Genomic DNA, 21,902 nt, shown 5'->3' with positions numbered 1-21,902 from the left:
CGTGACTGGGAAACCTTACGCGAAAAATCACTGGGAACAAAAGGTTTGATGTGATTTTCTAACGGTAATCAAATGAAAGAATTACATATCGGGTGTAGGCCCATTGCTATCCCAATGAAGCCTAAATTTGACGACGATCAGATGGAAATCCGCTTCTGTATAACTGATTCGATTTTAAAATAATTTTTTGTTCTGTTATTAATGACTTCCATTTTGAGATGGAGACTAATTAGACCTGATTAGGCCAAAAATGAGCTCAGTAGGATAAAACCAGTTGATTCTTTCATTTATTTGAGGACAGTTTTCTGCTTTGATATATACATGTAACACCGAAAGAAAAGTTATTCCTAATACAATTCTGACGTAAAAATAAAGAGTTCACAATTCTATTTTAAATCAAGTTGGGCCTTGTCAGACCGGCAAATGAGTTACATCTAATATCAAATCCTTCCAACTGATCCGAAAAAATCCTAAGCATTTTTTCCAAACAACTCTAAACCGCTTTCCACCTTAAGATATTTGGGCGGTAAATTTTTTTTTTTTTTTCTACACCCAATGTTTCTTGGATGTTCAACAGTGAATCAGGTCATTTCGACAATTAAGTTCTAGTCGACATTACAACAAAGTAAAAGTACACCTCAAGTATTTACACAGATTGTCCCTAATCCCAAGGTACAAATTTGTCAGCCACGTTTATACATAGCGTTACACGTGCTTTTCCATGACCCAGAAAAGAACTCCCAAGACGGCAGTCTGTTCGGGAAAATAATTGTGAATAAATAGAATAATTTGGCACAGGTAAAATACGAGATAACCGGGCATCGGGGACTCGGGGTTTTTTATATTTCGGAGTCCTTCGGTAGCCCAATCAAAACCCTGGGCCAACTGTTACGGAGCCACGTCAAGCGATACCTTCCAAGAATTCATCCTTCTGGGTGCTTTGAGAGGCGCCTCTCCCACCACAGCTAAAAAGCTCAACGAGGTTCTCGGACGCCTTAGAATAAGTCAGGTCCCTTTCAACTAGCCTCGTCGTCGGTCATCCTCCTCTTAATCCAACTCCATCGACCATCTTTCCTTCTTTGTTGTCAGTCCTTACAAAAATTCATCGGATAATAGTTTATTTTATTTTATGACCTGTTATAATACATTCCTTAAAACCTATTCCACCAATCCCAATTCTGTATCAAGCCACGGCTCTTTACATTTTAACTCGATGTTTGGTTCTCATGTGACTAATTGTGCTCTTCTAGCATGATATTAACCATAAGCTATTTCTAAGATTATACGAATCTGTGCTAAGTTATCGGCAAACTTGGGCGTTCTACGCTACGGTCGGCTTCTTGGGTTTGACAATTGCCATTCTAAACTTTAGCCAGATCGATTCTTGAGGTCCTTTGAGAGTTGGTCATGAGAAAATAATTCTTAGTCACCGCCGACATGGAGGGGTTGACCACTTTCCACCAATCGCAAGCCTGCGATACAATAAAATGCAATAGTTTTCAACAAACAACTGTATCGAAAAGGTCGCCAAGGTGACATCATCAACTCATTTTATATGAAAATACAAGCCCGTCACGACGGCAATACAAAAAAATATAAAATAGCTTCACATTCACAAAGCCATAAAAATATATTTAAATTTCCATACAGACATTATCTTTTTTTACATTCGTTGAACTATATGTCTGAAAATCATGTTGGCTGGCAGGAGAGCAGAATTTCTTGTCCAGAAACTAGACTTTGATTCATAGTTTTTCAGTATTTCAAAGCGACGAATGAAGATTCACCGATCTAATAGATTCATAAAATATTCTGCGAGATGTATTGCTACATTACACTACGTGACAGATAAAAAAAAAGTTAAGTATCGTCTTGGAAATTTTCTGTTTATTCATTTATACTTATCACTTTTTTTTTTACGTTCGGTTAGTGATAATTATAATTATCATTTAAAAAAACCAAAAATTATACACCGGTGTAATTGTATTTTTAGTAAAAGTTATTCACGAAGAACCAACGAAAAAAATTATTATTAATATATTTGCATTCGCAAAAATAAAAAAAAATAAATAAAAATATAAGGATGTCGGTTGTCTTGAAGCGGGCTTAGAATTAGACTCATTAAAATACTCGTACTTTGTATATTGCATCTCATGCTCGACAATATTATAGCCATCCATTCTACAGGTACCGATATTGTGTCGCATAGTGAATGATCTATGTAAATAATTAGATAGGTGACATTTTTTCTATCACCTGTTCCAATAAGCACAGCTTCCAAGTATCGTGGTTCTCAACCTTTTGGAGTATCGCGAAACAATAGACGAAGAATCTCGATAATTTATCACTCAATACTTTTAAGAGAGATTGATGTTGAGACTGGAGCATTGATGCAGTATCTGCAAGTTGACGATAAAAGACAGGAGTGAGGAAAGCGGGATATTGATTAGCGATAGATGATCTTTATTGAACAGTAGACGATATGCTTTATTTAGGTTTGGTAAATCGGACGATCGGTATCGTGTGAGAACAGAACGACAGCTGAGGTTTTACAAAATCGAGAGAATACACAGACGATACACAGATATGATTTTTAGAGTGTAGAAAATGTGTGAAATATACAGCTGGTCTGTTTCAAAGCGTGACACGGCCAAGCGGAAAGATTTGAGGCACAGACCGAAAGGTAAACATTGGAAGCAAGTGTAAGTGAGCATGTGAAGACGATTCTAAATAGCGAGTGAAACGATAAGGTAAAGAGTGCGATACAACAATTTGACTTGAACTGTCGAGTTCGATGCTTTGCCGAAACACAAAACTAACAATTTAATATTTTCAGCAACTATTTTACGAGTTATGTATTACATACACTGTAACAATGTGTTGGACTGGAGTGTCGTTATATGGAGTGAGGCTATAAGGTTACTATAAGGAATGTCGGAGAGTCACCAAATAGAAGCAATGAGTAACGAATGGTCGGAGAAGGTGGGAAACATGGGATACTCGTCATGATAAACACAGTGGAAAAACGTGAACAATTGACCACAAGTCATTGGAGAAACGAAAAATACTTTCGCGAATATAGGATCAGATACGTTTTTGAAGTTGGTCGACAATAGTCCAGAATGATAACAAACCAGTTTATGACTGATTGGAATTTGTAAACTCGGATCTTGTTGTATGATGTAAAAGATAATTGACTGGCAATTCAAAACTTGCATTCTACCATTTTTCAAAAAACACAATCATTCCGTATCATCGATTGATGTATCTTCTCAAAATTTCACAGTGATATAGTTGCGGTATGTATTTGTAAGTATCGAATTTGATACAAAATTTAAAATTTTTCCTCAACAGACGTCCGCGTTCACACACGCCGCACTCCTTTGATTACATCGCAATACGCTACTTGTAGATGATGGTTTGCACCGAATTGGGAGATAACTGCAAGTCGATGTTTCCTCGCTCTGGGTCAGAAATGATCACTTGTCTTTCTTCGGACCACCTGAAAAAGAAACCATTTTATTTTGACTCATTTTCAAATAACGCCACGATTATGTGTATTCGTGTCAAGTGTGTATGTCAACTTGGAACGTACTTGTTGAAGATCACGAGAACGGTCTTATCCTCCGGCGTCATGAAGGCTACAAAATCTACTGTGGCGTTTGTAACCTGATTGTGAGTGAGTTCCACTCTTACGGAACCCCGCGGTATGAATTTGCTGAAGTGAGATATGGCGTAGAACAATGGCTGCTTGTAGAATTCGTCGGCTTCGGCATTTACAACAATGGAAGACTGATCGTAGGTATAGTGCCAATGGGGACCACCCTCTTCGTTTAAAGCTAGATTCCAGTCGATCCAACCAGTCACCCAGTTTCGTAGATTCTACAAAATTTTCAGCGATTCAAATAATGAGAACACTTCGTCATTGTGTGGGTACTTATTTGAACTTTGGGTATCCGAGAAGCAGTGAAGAATAGAAATGATAATTATATTGTTTTAAGGAAAATATGTGCAGTGATTCCAATGGCTCTCTGAGTTAACTATTTAACTGATGAAGTAAAATCAAGGATAAACGTACGTCGATTATATCCATTATGTACTTTTCCCCTGAATCCCAAGATCCCAAAAGAAGTTTGCCGTCGGACAGATTGGCAGCTGTGTCCACAAAAAACATTTCACCGTAAGATCATCAGTCAGGAATCGTCAGGTGCATGATAACTAATCTAGAATCACGTCAAGTTAAAACATGCTTGGCACCTTCTATCACAACATTTGTGATTTTCTTCAACATTTGTTCACATGTTCTCCTTTTCTCGATACTCTGAGAATATTCAGGGCTGCATGAAAATACTTTCGTATATTAATTTAAAATGGAAAGTAGTCTCTATTTCAAGTAATGAGTATTGCGGAATAAGTATTTGAAATAAATGGTACAAAGTCAAATACCATACACTGGGAGTTAGGAATCACATGATTCTTATTTACTGAATATCATTGCGAACGCTCTGATCTTTTTAAAAGCCGAAACTGTAAGTGGATGTGCTTGGTCTTCACGCTCGATTCCGTAAAGATATTTATCAGTTCTCTGTTTTATTCAAGTAAAGCGATTGATCCAATGGTGAGCGTTTGTGTATCAAAGATTGAGCAAACACTTGGCAATTCGAATGAAATTAATGCAACCGATATTAGGGAATTAAGTAAGATCCATTCACAAAGAGGCATTAGAGAAATTCCCGTCTTTCATTTGAAATGACATTTTATACATACGAGGGCGTCAAAAAAGGGTGTCACAGCTGATGGCAGATATATGATGCAGTATATTTCCTGAACTGCGAGTCACGTGTAACCATGAACTTACCTACCGCTGCCTCAGTCATGAGGAGAAATTTATCAGGGAAAAGATCGTGGGTTTCCTGAAGCACACTTGAGGGAGTATCCGTATCGTAATACCAATGAACGGCGATTCCAGCTGTGTAATTCTTAGCCGTTTCATTAACAAACATTTCCTCAACGAAGTTAGGCAAGTAAGATGTCTGGTCGTCGAGAGCGAGGATCAAAGTTTTATTGTGCTTCGATTCGCTTATCGTTGGACCTAAATTTTCGGCAACCCATTCAGCGATGGTGGATGAAAGCCACGTCAGGGAGTTTATTTCATAACCGTCGATGAACGCGTCGTTTGGTTCATTACCAGTCGAGATTGCCCACATTTCCAAACCGTGATTTTCGTACTCATCCAAGAATTTGATAAGATATTCGGCATACAGCTGGTAGTATTCTTTGAGTAGAAATCCTGAAAGCAAAGGTTTCTTTGAGAATTTGTTACAGGTTTTCATGCGGTTGAAACCTCGTGAGCGAAGTAGGACTAACTTAAACAAAATGGTGCACCGTGATACATAAGATCTAAAAAAATATGGATCATTTTCGACGGCAACTAACGGATCAGTTCTCTTTGGTTGGGTTATCTTAGGCTGGTAATGCTATTTACGTACCAAGACCGATGTAATCGTTATTTGTCTTCATCCATGGTGGAGCACTCCAGGATGCAGCGATGAATTTCAGCTCCGGACTCATTTCAAGAGCTTGTTGCATCAGTGGAATTTTGTAATACAGGTCCTCGTCTGCTAAACTGAAATTCTTCAGCAGTAAGTCACCTGAGTAATCATCGTGGGTGTACAACCTTGTGGAGAAATCAGTGCCAGCAATCGGTACACGTCCAAGATTATACGCATTACCTTCGCTGCTAAAGTAAGAGCTGTGAAGTCGGACAATTTCTTTACACAATATCATAATTGATAGAAAATGCAGGTTCAGAAGCTATTCATTACAATGACAATCATTCAAGAACTGTAAATCAGGAAGGGGAATTTGACACGGTACCGCGGAGTAACGATCGAAGACCTGGAAAACATAAAGTGAACGGGGATTCGTAAGTCGCGACTGCGGAATTTCGAACACTACGACATGTTTTCGAAAAATCAACTATCGAATGTTAGTCATCAGCAGAAATACCTCATTAAATTTTTCTGGGCATCTTCGCTGAGTGATTTTATGCTGATGCACGCCGAATCCGTAAAACAACCACCAAAGCCGTGAATCTTTTGATAGGTGATGTTTCGTAGAAGTATAAGGAGTTCCTCTTCGGATGTTGATACGTTGCCGAAAGCCCCCTGAGTCTTGTCGAGTCTCAAGCCATCTTCATTCGACGTGTATCGGATGTAGAAACCGACCTCTGGGAGATCGTGAGCCGGGGTGCTGTCGCAGTAAGTAGCGTTGCATACGCACACCGTTCCATTTTCGAACTCTCGAGGTATGCAGGGGTCAGCGTTTACTGCAAATATCCAGCCAAGTGTTAAGTTGGCCCAAGAAACGATGTAAATAAGATCGAACGATGTTTCTTACATTCCAGAATATACATGTTTACCTGCATAAATGCACCAGATCAACACGAGTGCGTATTGTAGCATTATGATCCGCTGTGACATTCGCTTTCCAATTTGAAACCTGAAACAGGACTCTTGTACATAGTCGAGTGCCACAGTTTTACCCGTGAGAAAAAAATTTTATCAACTCTCATCCGGTTGGAAAATAATTGATGTTTCTAAGTTCACCTCTCAATGAATTAAATTCAAGTTTCTACTGTCACCTATTTATTCCGGCAGTAACATTTCGTTCAATTGTGTTTTAAATATGAATCATCTTACGTGTTCATGTTACGTTTGCAATTATTTACAAACGAACAATATTTCCAACAGTCGTTATTCGTACGCTGGAAATTATTTTTATTTCCCCATTTCACACGTGACTCAAACATTTTACATTTTTTTATTTTATTATACGTACCTGTCGGATAATCGGTAGTTGACTAGATTTCAGAGTAGAATTCTCGATATAACTCGCGAGCTTCTTACGTCAACGCTGCTTTACATACGGTTACGGACCTACGTCGCTACTGAACTGAATCAATAGTGATTTCAACACGCATAGATAACGAACGCTATTTATTGCTTTCCGAATGTCTAGCATCCAATGATAGCGAACAAATTTCGCACGAATTTCTTTGCTCAGGTAATAACAAAGTTTAAACAAAATAAAAAATGTATCGAACATCGTGGTTGACAATGAGATAATACTTTTTACACTCTTAACATCCCGCTTTGCCTTCGATTATCGGTGTGCCTCAAACATTCAGAAAACCGACAGTTATCGGCCGAACAAGCACGATTTGTCTGTTAGGTACATTCAGTCGACTGTTTAATTTCACACCCGGAAAACATATTTTCACACGGTATCAACGGTTTTGAAATATCTGTTTGTATAACAATCCGGACGCACCTCGTGTATAAATGTCTGCGAATTAATCCAAGAATGAAGAATAACAAGTTTCCAGATTATTCGTACGTACACGCGAAGAATTAGAAATGAAAATCAGACGAAAAATTAAGATTATTGGTTCGTTTTTCGTTACATATCGTTACATATTTTTATTCCACCGTTTGGAGAAAATTGTATTTTTCCAACAGACGCTTGGAAGGTTTCGATTTTCGAAGCCTGTGGAGCGCGTGTAAAGTGCCTCATTTCCGCAAAATTCACAAAATTCACAAAATTGCACAACTAATATGGTCACGTCACGTGATAACATGTTTGGCACCTTTTACCAAAAAATTCTTCATTTTCTTCAACATTTGTACGTAAGTTTTCCTCTTCCTGATACCCTGAAAACATTCAGAGCCGAATGGAAATACTTCCGTTGATCAATTCATTTTGATTTGATCTGATTTGATTAAATTTAATTTAATTTAAAGTAACTGTGTTAAATTTATATGTGTAAGAAAAGGATAATGAACGGAATTTCTAAATTATAACTAATTGTATCCAATTTTTAATATTATTTTATCATTATTTACAGTTTTACTCGAAATAAATCGATCCGTGACAAAACACGAGGCAATCGGGTATCTCAATTTATAAAAGGTCGGACTGGCTTCGAGCAGAGCTCAAAATTTCATCATTTAGAAATAAACTTGAAACATATTAAAATGAAACTCATTTACTTTCGTCTGATTTTTATAAGAAAAGAAAATTAGTTAAACAAATCAAGATTGCTTTGATTCGTTTATAAGAATCTTAATGTGACGGGAAAGTAATTACATTGAGTAGTATATCTGATACCACGAAAATTCTGGAGCTAAATTAAATCTATTATTTCTCTAAAAGCGCAAGAATAACTGAACAGATCCCTTCTTCCTAAACGAAAACAGTCGATTTCCGGATGCGGTTACGAAAAACATTGCAAGCTCGTATAATCAGTAAGTCTAAGATTTTCCGAGTCTCTTCACAGCGCGAGTCCGGTACCCTTCAAATGCTTCTCCGTCCATTCGTCGAACCGTTCGATGAGCTCTGGAGTCATGAAAGACTTCCACTGTTTCGTCGTCCCACTCCTCATGAAAACACCTTCTCTTTTGACTTGAGACATTTCGTGAAGTTTAGCTATAAGCTCCTCGTAGTTCACAGCGGGGTTCGCTTTCATGCTCGCGAAGCTCAAGTGTTCGGTCAACAATGACAATTGAACCTTGTTCAAAGTATTGCCCAGATATATGGCCGTTCGCAAAATCTCCGCAGATAAATCCTGGACAGTCGAAAAGTGTGTAATTGGTTATTCGGCAAGGTACTCGCGTCGAGATGAGAATGGCTTACCTGTTTCATATCTTCATAAGTCAGCCACAGAATATTGTGCTCTTTTCTGTTCTTCCAGTAGCCCAATACGTTCATCCAGAATGGTCCGTAATGATCTGAAAGTGTATTGAACTGAAAAGATTGATGCTTGGCTCGGCTGTCCAAGTCACACGTTCAAACCGCGTGAAGACATTTGGCGGTAAAGTCGTAACAACCATGAGTCCACAAGTTAGGGGTTGTCCATGAACCACGTTACCAGTTTATGAAAGGAGATCAAAATAAGATCAAAACTGGAAACGTAGTGTACGGACAGCCCCTTACCAGACTTACCAGACTCTCCTAGGAAAAGAGTGTAAAACTCTTCAAAGGTCCCGTTGTATCCCTCGACGAGTTTGCAGTGATGATAGAATGATATGCAGGTGTCTTTCGGATTTCGGACGACGTACAAGATTTTAGGTTTCTTTTCCCCGGTTCTCAGCTGGCGTGGCAAAAGATGGAAGGGTAGGTGAGTCTTGATGAATCGAGGACTAGGCATCTTGGAAGCGTACCCCGGACTGTCCATAGCGTATTCCGGAATTACGATGCCTGGATTGCGTCGTATGATTTCAGTCTTTTCGAACATCGGTGAGAATCTGTTGGAAAAATTGCACACGTGAATTGCATCATCGGAAATCTTAGCACTTTTATAAGCCCTTGTACTCGAATGGTTCACTTTCCAAATCCAGGAACCACCAAAGGGGACGAGAAAAGATATCAACTAGTTCCTTCTGGTGTTTAATATGGATTAACAGCAACTTACTCGAGGTACGGAAATCTCTCAGGAAGGGGTATTTTCGCACGCTCAAAGTTCAAATTATTAGCGATGCTCCAGACCATTTCCTGCGTCCATGTCGTACCTGAATAATAAATCAGAATCATACCAGTTCACGCGTCGTGCTGCACGTAATGCGACAAGTTTTGTTTAGTCATAAATAAAAACCATTCTGGTAATTTTGACGATGAAGCTATTTTTCTGACGCTAAAAAACCCAGATACTTTTAGCTATTCTGTAGTTATAATCACTTAAAAACGGTAAGAGGGAAAATATAAATTCCGAACAAATAAGTAAGTTCTAATAAGTTCATGGAATTTCTTATTTCCGGAATCCTCGTGATGGAACCTTTAGTCGTGGATAAATAAGGTAGTAACGAAGAAAGAAAGAAACAACATTAGATTGATTTTAAAGTTTCACTGAACGGTTACCGTTCAGATGATAAAATGTTCAACATCGTGTTTGACACTGATCGAAAAAAGGCGTGTTACTAACGTCTTCCGGACGTTAATGTCTTCCTTCTTAATTACACTAAAGCGCATAAAGACTTACCGGTTTTTGGGTAACTGCAAACCCAAATGTCGTCATCACGAACCTCGAAGTTTTCAATCGCATCGGCAAACTGTTTATAATTCTCTGGTAAAATGCATCCATCGACTTTTATGTATGCGGTTCGAAAGTAGTTGGTGAAGGTTTTTTGCAAAATTTCTCCAAGCTCGCCACCGACAGGAGTAAATTGGTGTGCCATATTGGCTTCTCTCTTGAAGCGGGAAACGTCTATCGGATCAAAAAACCAACTTGCGATTCACAAGTCGATTCACAGTCGAGTTAATAACGGGTTACAAATCCTATCAAATCTGAATTTAGTAGTGTTTAAAAAAATCCCTACCGACTTACCACTATTCAACACCTTCACGAAACACCTTGAACAACTTATTCTCAGGAACAATACGGACGTCCGTTTTCACCGCTGAAAAAGCGGCCAAATAATGGCGATCGACGAAGAAAATGTGCACTCGGCGAGACTCGAGATTCGTATGAGGACGAAGAAAACAATTTATATCGAGTAACTGTCGATGATAAAGCGAAGTGACGAGACTAATCGTCAATTTATGCTCCAATTAATTAGTTTGGAGTTATTGACCGTAAATCCTGTGGGTTTTTTCAACCGTTTATTTATCGGGAGACGCTAATCAGCTTCCACGCAGATCAAGTCACGACTTGCAATAAATGAAAGATTGGTAGCATCATTAGTAGTTTTATCCCCAAAGAGGTTTTCAACTACATGTTATAAATAGAGTTTGTTGCTGGCGGTAATTATACGTATTGCTTGCAATCGTTTAAGCGTTATAAAGATAAAAGCGGCATGTTGCAAAACTAATGTGAGTAATGAGGTAACGCGTGCTTTCCAGCTTTCGATACGATTAAAAATGAAGTAAGCAATGTGATGTGCGATAATTATTATCAATCTACTTTACTGTAACGGCAAACGTTTTTTCCTCAAGATGTGACGACACATAAAATTTAAACACGATTGCAGAATTATCCTGGTCTTCATTTATCGTCTCGTATCTGTGTCTCGTATCGCATGCACGACGCCACTGACTCTTGATTGCACCATCAGTCATGAACGATACAGATTGTCATTCATCTACGAAATGCCAACGACGATATCGCGTGACTAATGCCAAAAGGGCGTACTACAGCAGTTAGATAGGGATCCGTGCCAAAAGGGCGTATAAAAAAATTTTTTTTTGCCATTCGACTTAAAATCACTCGAAACGTAAAGATCTGCAAAAAAAAATTTTTCGATGTACTAACGCCAAAAGGGCGTATCTCAAGATATACGCCCTTTTGGCTTTAGGAAATTGCCGGCCTAAGGCCAAAAGGGCGTATAAAAAAAATCAAGATTTTTCAAAATTTTGAATAAAAATTGCATATTATTGAGTAAGGAATAAATTAGAAATTATTATCAAAAAAATAATACGCCCTTTTGGCTTTATAACTTGAGATATACGCCCTTTTGGCTTTGAAAATTTTTTTTTCATTTTTAGGCTTAGAATATATTGACAAAACGATTGGCACAAAAAAAAAAATTATACGCCCTTTTGGCATTAGTCACGCGATATTTGGTAGACACATCAAGGTCACTAGATTGCGAATTACAACAAATTGTCTCATTTTCAATCTGCTTTTAATGATTGTTTTACTGGGTTTTACCGTAATCGTTTTATCAAACGTTTTACATTGAATCCCATTTCGTTCGGGAATGAATTATTGAGGTCAGTGATGATTTTGAACGTAATCGCATCACGCCACGCGTAATTTTCACCGTAATCGTTTGATCGGTAGTTTATACTATCTCTCAATTCGTTCTAGCCAAGCTTTATCTTCATTACTCAACAATCGAACAGCTACGGTTCAATTCTATCCAGTAGTGTGTCTCTTCTCTTTATATTCATAGTTATTTTATTTCAATTTATTCTATACTATTTTATTTCCTTCTTCGTAATGTACCTCTACTGTAAACTAGTCTTCTTTTTACTATTGCACGAGATAAAATATTCGCCCTAGTCAGTTTATTTATTTATTCACTTATTTCTTTATTTTATTACATTTCTGTCACTCGTGTATTTAGTTACTCGTCTACGTGGTTTAATTTATTTTTCTAAACGTCTTCTGAGTGTAATGCTCAAATATTTGCGGAATGTCTTCATTTTATATTATTTACTCTTTTCTGTCGTTCGCGAATGTCGGTTTTATATATTTATTCTTACACCTGACAAATCGATTAATAAATTCTTCTGTTCTCATTACTGTTACGTTACTTTTATCTATTCTCTTATATCTTTGCTCATGTTTTAACCTCTTTACTTATTTATTTACCTATGATTTGTTTATTTATTAATTTGTTTATTTTTTCAAATTATTATTTCTCTATCTTATTCATTATTCTGTATTTATTTCTGTATCCAATAAACGCATCCATTTATTTATCTGTCAATGATCCTTGAACTGCAACTCATTGAATCCCATTTTATACAAAGACAAACTATTGAGGTCGGTGATGATTTTAAGCGTAATCGTATCACGCCGTACGTCACTGGTACGAATAATGTTTGAGTAAAACTTTGTCGCGTCCATTTTGTCCATATTACGGCGTATTGCAACTGTTTGTATACAATTTGTTGTAAATTTAAAATTTGTCCAACCACTTCTGTCAATTCCACACTTTCATACAATGTGAAACGTAATTTAGTGTTAATTAAACATCGGCGTCTTACCATTTTTCATAAAATTTGACTGTCGTCAAATGTAATCAAGTTGTGTTCAAATAGAAAATTTCAAAATAAACATTTTCAAACTACTAATTATGCACAATAGTAATTTTCAAATACACGTTCTTCAATTCAAAAACACAATGGTATTCAGCATACAATTTATTCGAATTACAAACGTCAACTCTAATTAGAATTGTTTTAAAAACATTTTTGTGAAAGATCTTCTTTCTAATCGCTAATGAAACCTCTAATTTGTAATTCACAGTTAATTCATTGATAGTTCGTCCAACAATGCACGCTGTGGTTTAAATTTACATTTCGTACCGTTTGTTGTAAACGAAAGAGTAACATTTATTTCTCGAATAGATTTTTATTCCATTAATATGCAACTAATTACTCATTCGGATGGAGTGCCAGATAACAGACAACCGTTCACAACTTTTGCCGAGAGTCCAAAACCATGCGGACGTCAATGCATTGACTTCTCAGCGTGAATAGCTGCTTTGTTCGACTATTGCTATTATAGTTAAAGAGCAGAATAAACTTTTGTAAATTTGAATTCCTTCTATACATATATATAGATAATCCCAAACTATTGACAAGATCCGTTTTTTTTTTTTTTTTGTTTTTTTTTTTTTATGCTTCATACCTCGATAAAACTAACAAAATTTTTCATATTTCTACACTATCACGAATCGTACAAATACCTACAAAATTTTGCCACGGAATCGGAGTTCCCGGTTCACAGCGAAAGGCCAGTATCTTTCAAATTCTCGTTAATCCAATCATCGAACTGCTTTATAACTTCGGAACTCATCTGTCCCTTCCACTGATCAACTGTACCACTTCGCATGAACTTTCCGTCATAATCGATGAGCTTCAGTTCCTTGTTGAATTCAATAACGTCTTCGTAGTTCACCGCAGGATTCGCTTTCATGCTGGCGAAGCTCAAGTGATCGGTGAGAAGCGTGAGTTGTTCATTGGTCAAGACCTTCCCGAGAAATTCGGCAGTTTTTCTTATCACAGATGGCAAATCCTATCGTCCCAAAAAAGAAGCGGGTAATTAATCGATTTATTTACTTATTTTTTTTTTTTTTAATTACACGCATCCGTCAGTCTTGTAATCAGAAGCAGGAAGCAGTTACTCAGACAAGCGGAGGTATGTCAGGAACTCAAAATTTTCGCTTTCAGCGCTTGGAAAAGACACTGCATGAATTTCACTCAATTTTTGTACAAAACATTTTATCAATACCGGGTGTATATGAATTACTCACCGCCTTCATATCCTGATACTTTAGGAACAGCATATTCTCGTCATTCCTTTTCTCCCAAAATCCGAGCACGTGCTTCCAAAACGGTGCATAATTGACTAAAAACGAGAAACAAAAGAAGCTCACAATAATTATGCTCTTGTGTTTAAACACCTCTAAAAAATGTAATTTTCAACTTATTTGGGGGAAGTTTATTTCGTGTAGAATAAAGACATGTCCTTAAACTAAATTTTAAACCCTATTGATTTCAGACGAAAACTGTGACCTCCAGAATGTACACAAACAAGTTACGTCTGATGAGGACCACCGATGGGTGGCAGCTAATATCCTCCACATTTTCGGACCAAATACTTAAAAAAAAATTACGATATTTACTTGAATATATGTATAAGATGTTCTCGAAATTTCAATAAATAATATACATTTTTTTCTTGCGAAAAAAATTCATGAAAATCACTCGAAAAAACGTAGTCCTAAACTTATTTTCTCCCTTAAATTAAGGCCTTTCACTTCTTTATTAAGTATTGAGTAAAAATTTTTTTGATTCTGTATATAAAACAATTTACAAGTCAAAACAGATTAGTTGGATAGACTCGGAATGTGAAATTCTGGTGGTAAGACATCTTTACGGTTACTTTCGGAATACCGATCTTTCCGAATTGTACGCTTCTGAATAATGACCCTTCTACATTCCGGATATCTGTTTTCCGCCGTTTCTAGATGATCAAAATCTAACTTTTATTTTTATAATATTTGGACGTTTGAGAATACGAAACTTTCTACAAATTCGTTTTCTGGAACATTGACTCTGTACATTATGAAATTCTGCACCTCTGAAATCTTGGATTTTTGAACGTTTTCTGAAGTAAGTGAGTTCGGATAATAATAAAAACTCTACTAAATACATTTTAGGTTAACTGCAGCTTTTTATTGGGCACCATTTGGGACTTAAAATTTCTGATAGTATCTGTTCTCTCATATTTGTTATTCGAGTTTATTAAATTCGGAATTCTGGCCATTCTGATGTTCGGTTTTTCTCATTTCTTACCTCCACCCTTTTATGCATACCTTTGTCAGCGAGGAAGAGCTTGCAAAAGTCGTCGAAGCTGCCGCGATATCCTTCGAGCAGTTTGCAGTGATGACAGTACGATACGCATGTGTCCTTAGGGTTGCGAGCAACGTAAATTATCTTTGGCTTCTTTTCCCCGTTTCTTATCTGCCGGGGAAGTATTTGAAAAGGAAGGTGGGTCTTGATGTAACGAGGGCTGGGCAATTTCCTGATGAAATTCACACTGTCCACGACCAGCTCAGGCAGATCGTGACCCGGGACACGTTTCGCGATCTTCCTGTAGTCGAAGAGAGGAGTGAAACTGTTGGAAAGCAAAGTGATGTGAGTGAAAACCGCGCCATCCTGACCCCTTGAGAAGTGTTCCACTTACTCCAGGAACGGAAATCTCTCCGAGAGAACCACCTTGCTACCTTCGAAGTCCAAGTCGTTCGCTATGCACCAGACCATTTCCTGCGTCCATGTTGTACCTGGACAAATTTGTAACCAAATTATTATAATAAGAAGAAAAGTTCATTTCTAGGTTGGGTCAAACGTCTTTGTGGATGTGAAGCAGTGGCGATGAATTTTTCGCGCTAAACAGACCTTGACTGACCACGTTTCAAACGTTTACTGTTGGGATGCTAGAGTTACTGGAAAGCTTTCGACCCTTGCAATTCGAAATAATGTTCATAGGATGAATTTGTGTCCTCACCGGTCTTTGGGAAGCTGCAGACCCAAATATCGTCATCGCGTACTTCGAAGTTCTCAATGGCCTCGGCAAATTTCTCGTAATATTTCGGCAAGCAGACGCCATCGACAGTGACGTATCCAAAACGGAAGTCGTTGGTAAAGGTATTCTTCAAGATCTCTCCCAGTTCTCCATCGACGGGTTGGATTTGAGGGGCCATTAGAAAGTTTTTGATAGAATTAATATCCCCAAGTTGACGAGGGTGGCCTTGCACGAAAGTTGGACCTTGGCGACTACTTTTCAAGTATTTTTTTCAGTGAGATTTCAGAGGATCAATGCTTCGATGGTTTCAGCTATTTGTAATGGTCGTTGATAAGGAACGCTAAAACCGATTTGACGGTAAGGGATAACGAATTCATTCGCGTTATACACTTCAACTTCATCCAATTAACTAATCACTCAATTACTGATTGGTTAGATTATCAATACTGAATATTGTGATGTAGTAAACTTCATATTTATAAGGACGGACTAAGGCTGGAGTGGGACTTTAGTACTAGAAAGTTAACTAACAGTCAGACCGGATGGTGGGGTACGCCTTTATTCACTGCAGGACAATTTTATTAAATTCACAGCCACCAATTGATACACCACATTGGTACACAGTATCAATCATGGCCACATCTCAAAATCTCACTTACCTAATGACACAATAATTCTGATGATTCGATATTTACTTATATATAAAAAGTCAATCGAGTAAATTGAAACAAATCTTCCGATCGGCGTGGTGATTTCCTCAACCATCCGGTCCTGAACCAATTTCCTGTTAGTAAAAAAGTACTCAGGGAGTTTTTGTCAGTAAACTCCGAGTGGCACAAGGCTGATCACTCTTACCTCACATTGGTGCTTTTTATAGCCTGAACGAGACATGGACACGGTGAATTTGAGGAGAACTTTACGAATGCGTCGCCCTTGCCGTGACCTTGTAACGTCAATAAAACGCCCAATTTTTCAGGTCCACATATTTCGTGGCCATGGAATGACTCGGCAGTTCCACTGTTCCGGTATTCCGTTCCGGTCTCAAGTGTTTTTCCATCATGTTGCACTGATAATAACTCTGGAAGAAAAGACTTGCACTGTTAATGAATTTTCAATCCATGCTTAGACTTCTTAGCCAATTTCGAAGGATGGCTTCTTTTTACTTCAGGGCTAGAAACTTCTTGCGATTCCCTAGAATACACTGCACCGAGAAGTGTGATGGAATAAAGATCGGGAGAGTAATAGTGCACCCATCCATCTGGAAAAATCGTTACTTTAATAACAAGACTGAACTACGTTGTTCGCGAGGCGTAGATTCCAGGAACAATAATAAGAACGGAGAAAAACGATAATTGGAGTGAAACTACGTTCTAGTATCATGCACAAGTAGCAAAAACTCTCGGCCTTCTATCGGCGTCACGGGATGAAAGAAATCTGTGAAAAAGTTGCCAAAACAAATATATCACTGGATTTTTATTTGACATTGTTAATAATTAGTAAAATTCAAAATATCGAATGTAAGTAAACAATGAATTTCCTCTTTCCAAACCGGTAGACATGCAAAAAAATCGTTTCGCAAATTGGTAAACTCACTTTTTCCAGATCATTGGTTTCAAATGTCGAGTCAAAATAATGATTTATCAATGTATTTTCATTGCATTTGAAATAGAAAATACAATACGGTGAATAGTAATGAAAAATAGCAAAGACTTTATGCCAATTCAAAAAATTAACGTAGAAAGTCTTTGTTTTCAAGCATAACTTAAATCTGAATTCTACCCTACGCTGAATAAATGACACCCAAGCCAAACACATCGTTTCTTTCCAAAATTACATTTTTCTCACTTCAAATATCATTAGAGTTTGAGGATAAAATATGCGCTGAATCAATTTCGTGATCCGTTACCGTTATGTGATCAAATGTTGGCCATGTTAGTACGGAGTCCCTATAGAGCTTATCTTCATCATTTGCAACGTCCGTAATATCTTCGTTTACACTGATCTGGATTAAGATCAATGGCATTCAGTCTTACCTCTGGAATCAAGTTTCTAGATTTGATTATTAAGGTGCAACGATTCAAATGCTCACTTCGCTACTTAATTCAAGCGGAGAATACTGAGATTAAACGGAACCATCAGTATACTCCTATCAGCCTAAACCGATTCAAATTCACGATCGACGTTTGTAGAAATTTGATCCAATTTCCATCGAACTAATGGCCGTCGGCACTTTCTGTTACGATTTTTGTAACGGATTCGTACGTGGGTTGACCTATGGTGAATTTTCAACAGGCTTTCGATACATTTTTTATTTCTGTCGCATATCAAATAACGTGTGGTGTAACGGTTCTCTCGCAAGATTAGTCGCAGAGATTGTTGTTTCACAGTCGACCGACGTTACGTTACGAGGTATAATGTCCTGCTTCGAGACGACTGGCAGATGCTAAACGGATGGTGCTTCACGCTTTGCAATGCCTTAACCGGGACACAGATGTTAGAAGATGAAGACATTTTACCCTCGGAGTATTTTTTTTTTTGTTTATACTGAAAATTGTGCGATTCTATCACGATGAAATTGCCTAATCGCTCCTACGTGAAAACGGTGTCATCAGGCGGCACTTTCACCCTGGAAGATATACATATACTCGTATGTATTGCTACTAAGAGTGAAATCACCCGTTTTGCCCCAGTTTTCTGATCTAGAAGTCATCGTATATAAAATACGTATGATAGCTTTCATATGTCAGAAAATGAATAAAGTTGCTGCGTCAACGAACATTGTTGTTAAAACAATCCTGTTTCTGACTGTGGAAAAAGAATTCACGAATCGTGTACACTCGATGTTTGTGTTTCTATGCACCCGTTGTAATATTACACTTAACTCGTAAGGCATTTACTTAGAGTATGGCCACGGGTTATTCAGATTCATGGTAGATATTACTTGCAATACGGTTCATTGTCAGCTTAAGACCCTAGAATTGACGAATGGAATCACAAGATTCAAAGTTCACCATTTGATTGCATGTAATTTCAGTATGCAGCGCGTTGTTGTTGCCTTTGAGTTGAAGGTGATATTGTTGGTTATCGTGTTCTTCATATATGTTTCGATACCTTCAATTTAACCGCTACCTGTGAGTATATTAAAAATTTTATTCTTACCCAGGTCTAATGCAGCGGTTTTTAGAACGATCACAGGATTAGCGATGATGAATTTTAAATTAATGTTATAAGATCGAAGCCGAGAATGTGACTCGAGAGATTTTTTAGGGTTATCGATTGCTAACTAGAACATGGTTAAAAAAATATCTAACCGTTAGCATGAAAATCAAATTCTTTATAAAAGTTTCAAAAGCCTTTGAATACCAGTTGGTGGAAAATTTTGAAGAAGTTCGATAATTTTTAGTTTCGGAAAGTTGAATAAAAACTTTAGATCTATAACCATAGAAACGATTAGCAGAACTTCGTATCTACAGAACTGAAAATCAATGTTCTTTGTGTAGTATCTGAGGGTAATTTTCTCGATAAAGAAAAAAAAGGCACGTTTCCCACAGTTTAAGTGTTGCACAAAATATTTGACAACTATCAAACAAGAAGGAACAAGTTTTCCAAAACTTATAAGACGAGAAACACTTGGGTGCTATAACTATGACTCGATTTTGAAATGTTTATTAAATAATATCAACCTGACGTAATGTACTTGTGTTTTATCTTCTACACTAATCAATTACAATCACTTGCAATACACTGTGTTCAGATTACTGTAATTCACGGGACTACGAGAATAAGAAACAATCGCCCAGTACAATCTTGCAAGTGCAATACTGGCGTCAGAAGTATTTCGGCTTGTAAGCAGATCGCTCCACGATAACGCGGAGGAGGGACAAGTAAGACGCTGAAGTTTTCAAGATGACCTTGAAACTCTCGAGTGTCATGAAGAAGAATTTTCCCGCCGATATACGTAACGGGTTCTTGGCGCGAATCATCGCGAAGAGAAGGTCGCGGGCAATATCTGGGGGCAAGTTGTACCAGTGAGTTTCGTAGGCTGCGGAAGCCAGGCCGAGACTCTGACTCTGAAGGTAGTCACCGGCGAAGCAGTAGAGGAACAACTGCCCCAGTATCGCGGTCAGGTACGACATGTACTTTCCTGCACCAAACAGATCTCCGTTTTCAACGCTCAAAATGAACCGGAACCCTGAAAACGAGAACTTCGTTAAATCGAACTTTTTACTTCACACGAAACATAGTCACCATCTTATCGCTTTCCAGCTAGTTACCGATCAGGAAAAACTATGTTTTTGGCAAAAGTAGCTGCAAAGACTCGAGAAGAAAATCTGTTATCATCAAACAGCACAGCATTCTAACAGTTATTCTTATCCGCTCAAGTTTTCTCAAAATGACTATCTTTGAATTAAAATATTATGGTGGATACCGAAGACAGACATGAAGAAAACAGTTTAGTGGCTGTTTCCAATGGAATAACGTTTTTCGAGTTACGTTCTCATCAAATTGACAACTGTTCATCTAAGGCTCAAGTTCCCATGGTCTCCTCACCTATTAGACAGATCAGGACGGAACTGAAGAGTAATAGTCCAAGTATGATGACGTTTAAAGTTTCCTCGATATGTAAGGAAAAATCAACTAGTTCGCAGTGACGTTTGCTTAAGATGCGTATCTTCTTTCGAAAAATTCTTGCATCTAAAATGTTAGGCCGAGGAGCATCTGCTGACACGAAGCGGCGCAAATTAATCTGAAGAATTTCCAACTGTCCACAAACGTGCATCGTAAGGAAAAACATAAAGGTATCAACTCCGTAGTTCGCAGTGCATGTGATCATTCCCTGGACACTCTGCAGGACTACAATGATTTCGTATAGCGGTGATAAATCGGTGTTGACCAGGTAATTAGCTCGCATCGGAAGCATTTTGCACGATCCATTCGCGTTACTTCCACTGCAGTTGGATGTAGCCGTCACGGTAACCGCCAGGACAATGTACAAGGCATAACTGACGTACAGCAAGGCCATCGCGGCGAGAAAGACAGCCTTGCTCCAAGATCGGTGTCTCTTCATCGTCCTGCGAGCCTCGGCGCTTTGAATCCTGTCCCAATCAGCCACCACCAAATTCACGCACGAAACCATACTGTCCCTGTGAATATGCATAATGATCAGCTTGACGATCACCATGTTCACCGTGACGAGGCAGGTGAGATTCTCGATCGTTTTGTCCACGTCTCCAATGTTCAGTGCCAAATCGATGTACTCTGGTATGGCCAACGTCACCTGGGAACATTGGGCTGTCGTTTACATCTCGGTGGTGATGGAGATGATAAAATATTACCTGAGTAAGAAGGATGAGTCCCAAGTGGATCGTGTAACGTATTCCCTTCTTTTGAAAGGGCCATACGCCAAGAAATGACAAATTATATTTGTACATCGTTATGGTGACGCTGCTACTGTCAGGGTTCAACGATAAAGTCATTTTGTATCTAACTTCAATTTTCTCCAATTAATTTTCTCTGACTTAAGACTTTTCTCTGAAAACTGACCAGTTAATTCAGATACCGTCAATTTATAGTCACTGATATGCATATTTCAACCTGACTACCGACACATTCTCTATTCACTGCCGAACCGCCCTCTTCGTTTACCCAATCGCGAATTCTCGTATAGGATGCGATTATCGCTAGAAAGAGGATCGGGTAATGAATAGACTCAACCATGAAATTACTCTTCATTTGCATTTTATAGGTACAATACGGTCGAGGTTAAAGCAAATCCGTCGACTGGATGTTTGGGTGTAGATCTTACCATCGGGTGGTTTACACGTCGCGTTTAGACTTGCTGATCGGTTTTTTACACGGTAACAGTCGCTTGGGTGTTATCTGCAAGTGCCATCTGATTGTCAGACGCATTGTGAAACTCTTGATCATGCTTTCAGAGATTCGGGGGCATGGAACTTGGGCATCGGGTACATTGTACCTACGGAATCCACAGGTAGGCTGGTAAATGCCGTTGCTCGAGCCACATTTAATGTCAGTATCACCACGATACTCGTTTGTCTCGAGTGCATCCATATTCATAGAGTGCAAC

General features: G+C 38.2%; 4 protein-coding genes across 5 annotated transcripts; all 4 read right to left on the bottom strand.

Annotated features, from left to right (window-relative positions):
• Nucleotides 1–2,880: 2,880 nt before the first annotated feature.
• LOC124178940 (lysosomal acid glucosylceramidase-like) lies at nt 2,881–7,756 on the bottom strand. Its single transcript, XM_046562782.1, has 8 exons — nt 6,841–7,756; nt 6,422–6,501; nt 6,010–6,328; nt 5,490–5,752; nt 4,859–5,290; nt 4,079–4,155; nt 3,596–3,882; nt 2,881–3,502 (listed from the first exon to the last, which is right to left on the bottom strand). The coding sequence occupies exons 2-8, from the start codon at nt 6,480–6,482 to the stop codon at nt 3,403–3,405; spliced, it is 1,539 nt and encodes a 512-aa protein (XP_046418738.1). The 5' UTR covers nt 6,483–6,501; nt 6,841–7,756; the 3' UTR covers nt 2,881–3,402.
• Nucleotides 7,757–7,871: 115 nt separating this feature from the next.
• Nucleotides 7,872–10,717, bottom strand: LOC124178946 (luciferin sulfotransferase-like). Its single transcript, XM_046562790.1, has 6 exons — nt 10,382–10,717; nt 10,037–10,244; nt 9,473–9,569; nt 9,004–9,305; nt 8,695–8,789; nt 7,872–8,626 (listed from the first exon to the last, which is right to left on the bottom strand). Exons 2-6 carry the CDS (start codon nt 10,230–10,232, stop codon nt 8,333–8,335), a joined length of 984 nt encoding a protein of 327 aa, XP_046418746.1. The 5' UTR covers nt 10,233–10,244; nt 10,382–10,717; the 3' UTR covers nt 7,872–8,332.
• A 2,687-nt stretch (nt 10,718–13,404) lies between these two features.
• Nucleotides 13,405–16,267, bottom strand: LOC124178947 (luciferin sulfotransferase-like). The gene is made up of 5 exons (XM_046562791.1): nt 15,797–16,267; nt 15,476–15,572; nt 15,105–15,406; nt 14,040–14,134; nt 13,405–13,801 (listed from the first exon to the last, which is right to left on the bottom strand). The coding sequence occupies exons 1-5, from the start codon at nt 15,990–15,992 to the stop codon at nt 13,508–13,510; spliced, it is 984 nt and encodes a 327-aa protein (XP_046418747.1). The 5' UTR covers nt 15,993–16,267; the 3' UTR covers nt 13,405–13,507.
• Nucleotides 16,268–16,898: 631 nt separating this feature from the next.
• Nucleotides 16,899–21,854, bottom strand: LOC124178942 (odorant receptor 13a-like). Of its 2 annotated transcripts, XR_006869920.1 has the most exons (6): nt 21,621–21,854; nt 21,151–21,495; nt 20,366–21,092; nt 19,841–20,006; nt 17,721–17,849; nt 16,899–17,072 (listed from the first exon to the last, which is right to left on the bottom strand). XR_006869920.1 is itself a non-coding variant. In XM_046562784.1 (4 exons), the coding sequence occupies exons 2-4, from the start codon at nt 21,289–21,291 to the stop codon at nt 19,642–19,644; spliced, it is 1,233 nt and encodes a 410-aa protein (XP_046418740.1). In that variant the 5' UTR covers nt 21,292–21,495; nt 21,621–21,854; the 3' UTR covers nt 19,343–19,641. The 2 variants fall into 2 exon arrangements, 1 of the variants encoding a protein (XP_046418740.1); XM_046562784.1 differs by lacking the exons at nt 16,899–17,072; nt 17,721–17,849 and having other exon boundaries at nt 19,343–20,006.
• Between the last annotated feature and the right edge of the window lie 48 nt (nt 21,855–21,902).

This window comes from Neodiprion fabricii, chromosome 3, assembly GCF_021155785.1.
Source record: "Neodiprion fabricii isolate iyNeoFabr1 chromosome 3, iyNeoFabr1.1, whole genome shotgun sequence".
NCBI classification, from domain to species: Eukaryota; Metazoa; Arthropoda; class Insecta; order Hymenoptera; family Diprionidae; genus Neodiprion; species Neodiprion fabricii.
This window is presented reverse-complemented; position numbering and strand designations above follow the sequence as displayed.

What these genes read in the sequence shown, in the direction of transcription:
- LOC124178942 (XM_046562784.1), bottom strand. Translation starts at nt 21,291, where the DNA reads ATGACTTTATCGTTGAACCCTGACAGTAGCAGCGTCACCATAACGATG. An exon ending in GACTCATCCTTCTTACTCAG is followed by an intron (nt 21,093 to 21,150) that starts GTAATATTTTAT and finishes CAATGTTCCCAG; the next exon opens with GTGACGTTGGCCATACCAGA. An exon ending in CGTCCTGATCTGTCTAATAG is followed by an intron (nt 20,007 to 20,365) that starts GTGAGGAGACCA and finishes TCTCGTTTTCAG; the next exon opens with GGTTCCGGTTCATTTTGAGC.
- LOC124178946 (XM_046562790.1), bottom strand. Translation starts at nt 10,232, where the DNA reads ATGGCACACCAATTTACTCCTGTCGGTGGCGAGCTTGGAGAAATTTTG. An exon ending in TTGCAGTTACCCAAAAACCG is followed by an intron (nt 9,570 to 10,036) that starts GTAAGTCTTTAT and finishes TTTATTATTCAG; the next exon opens with GTACGACATGGACGCAGGAA. An exon ending in TCTTTTCCTAGGAGAGTCTG is followed by an intron (nt 8,790 to 9,003) that starts GTAAGTCTGGTA and finishes ATACACTTTCAG; the next exon opens with ATCATTACGGACCATTCTGG.
- LOC124178947 (XM_046562791.1), bottom strand. Translation starts at nt 15,992, where the DNA reads ATGGCCCCTCAAATCCAACCCGTCGATGGAGAACTGGGAGAGATCTTG. An exon ending in CTGCAGCTTCCCAAAGACCG is followed by an intron (nt 15,573 to 15,796) that starts GTGAGGACACAA and finishes AAATTTGTCCAG; the next exon opens with GTACAACATGGACGCAGGAA. An exon ending in GCTCTTCCTCGCTGACAAAG is followed by an intron (nt 14,135 to 15,104) that starts GTATGCATAAAA and finishes TCTCGTTTTTAG; the next exon opens with TCAATTATGCACCGTTTTGG.
- LOC124178940 (XM_046562782.1), bottom strand. Translation starts at nt 6,482, where the DNA reads ATGTCACAGCGGATCATAATGCTACAATACGCACTCGTGTTGATCTGG. An exon ending in GCCCAGAAAAATTTAATGAG is followed by an intron (nt 5,753 to 6,009) that starts GTATTTCTGCTG and finishes CCGACTTCACAG; the next exon opens with CTCTTACTTTAGCAGCGAAG. An exon ending in CATGACTGAGGCAGCGGTAG is followed by an intron (nt 4,156 to 4,858) that starts GTAAGTTCATGG and finishes TTGTGGACACAG; the next exon opens with CTGCCAATCTGTCCGACGGC.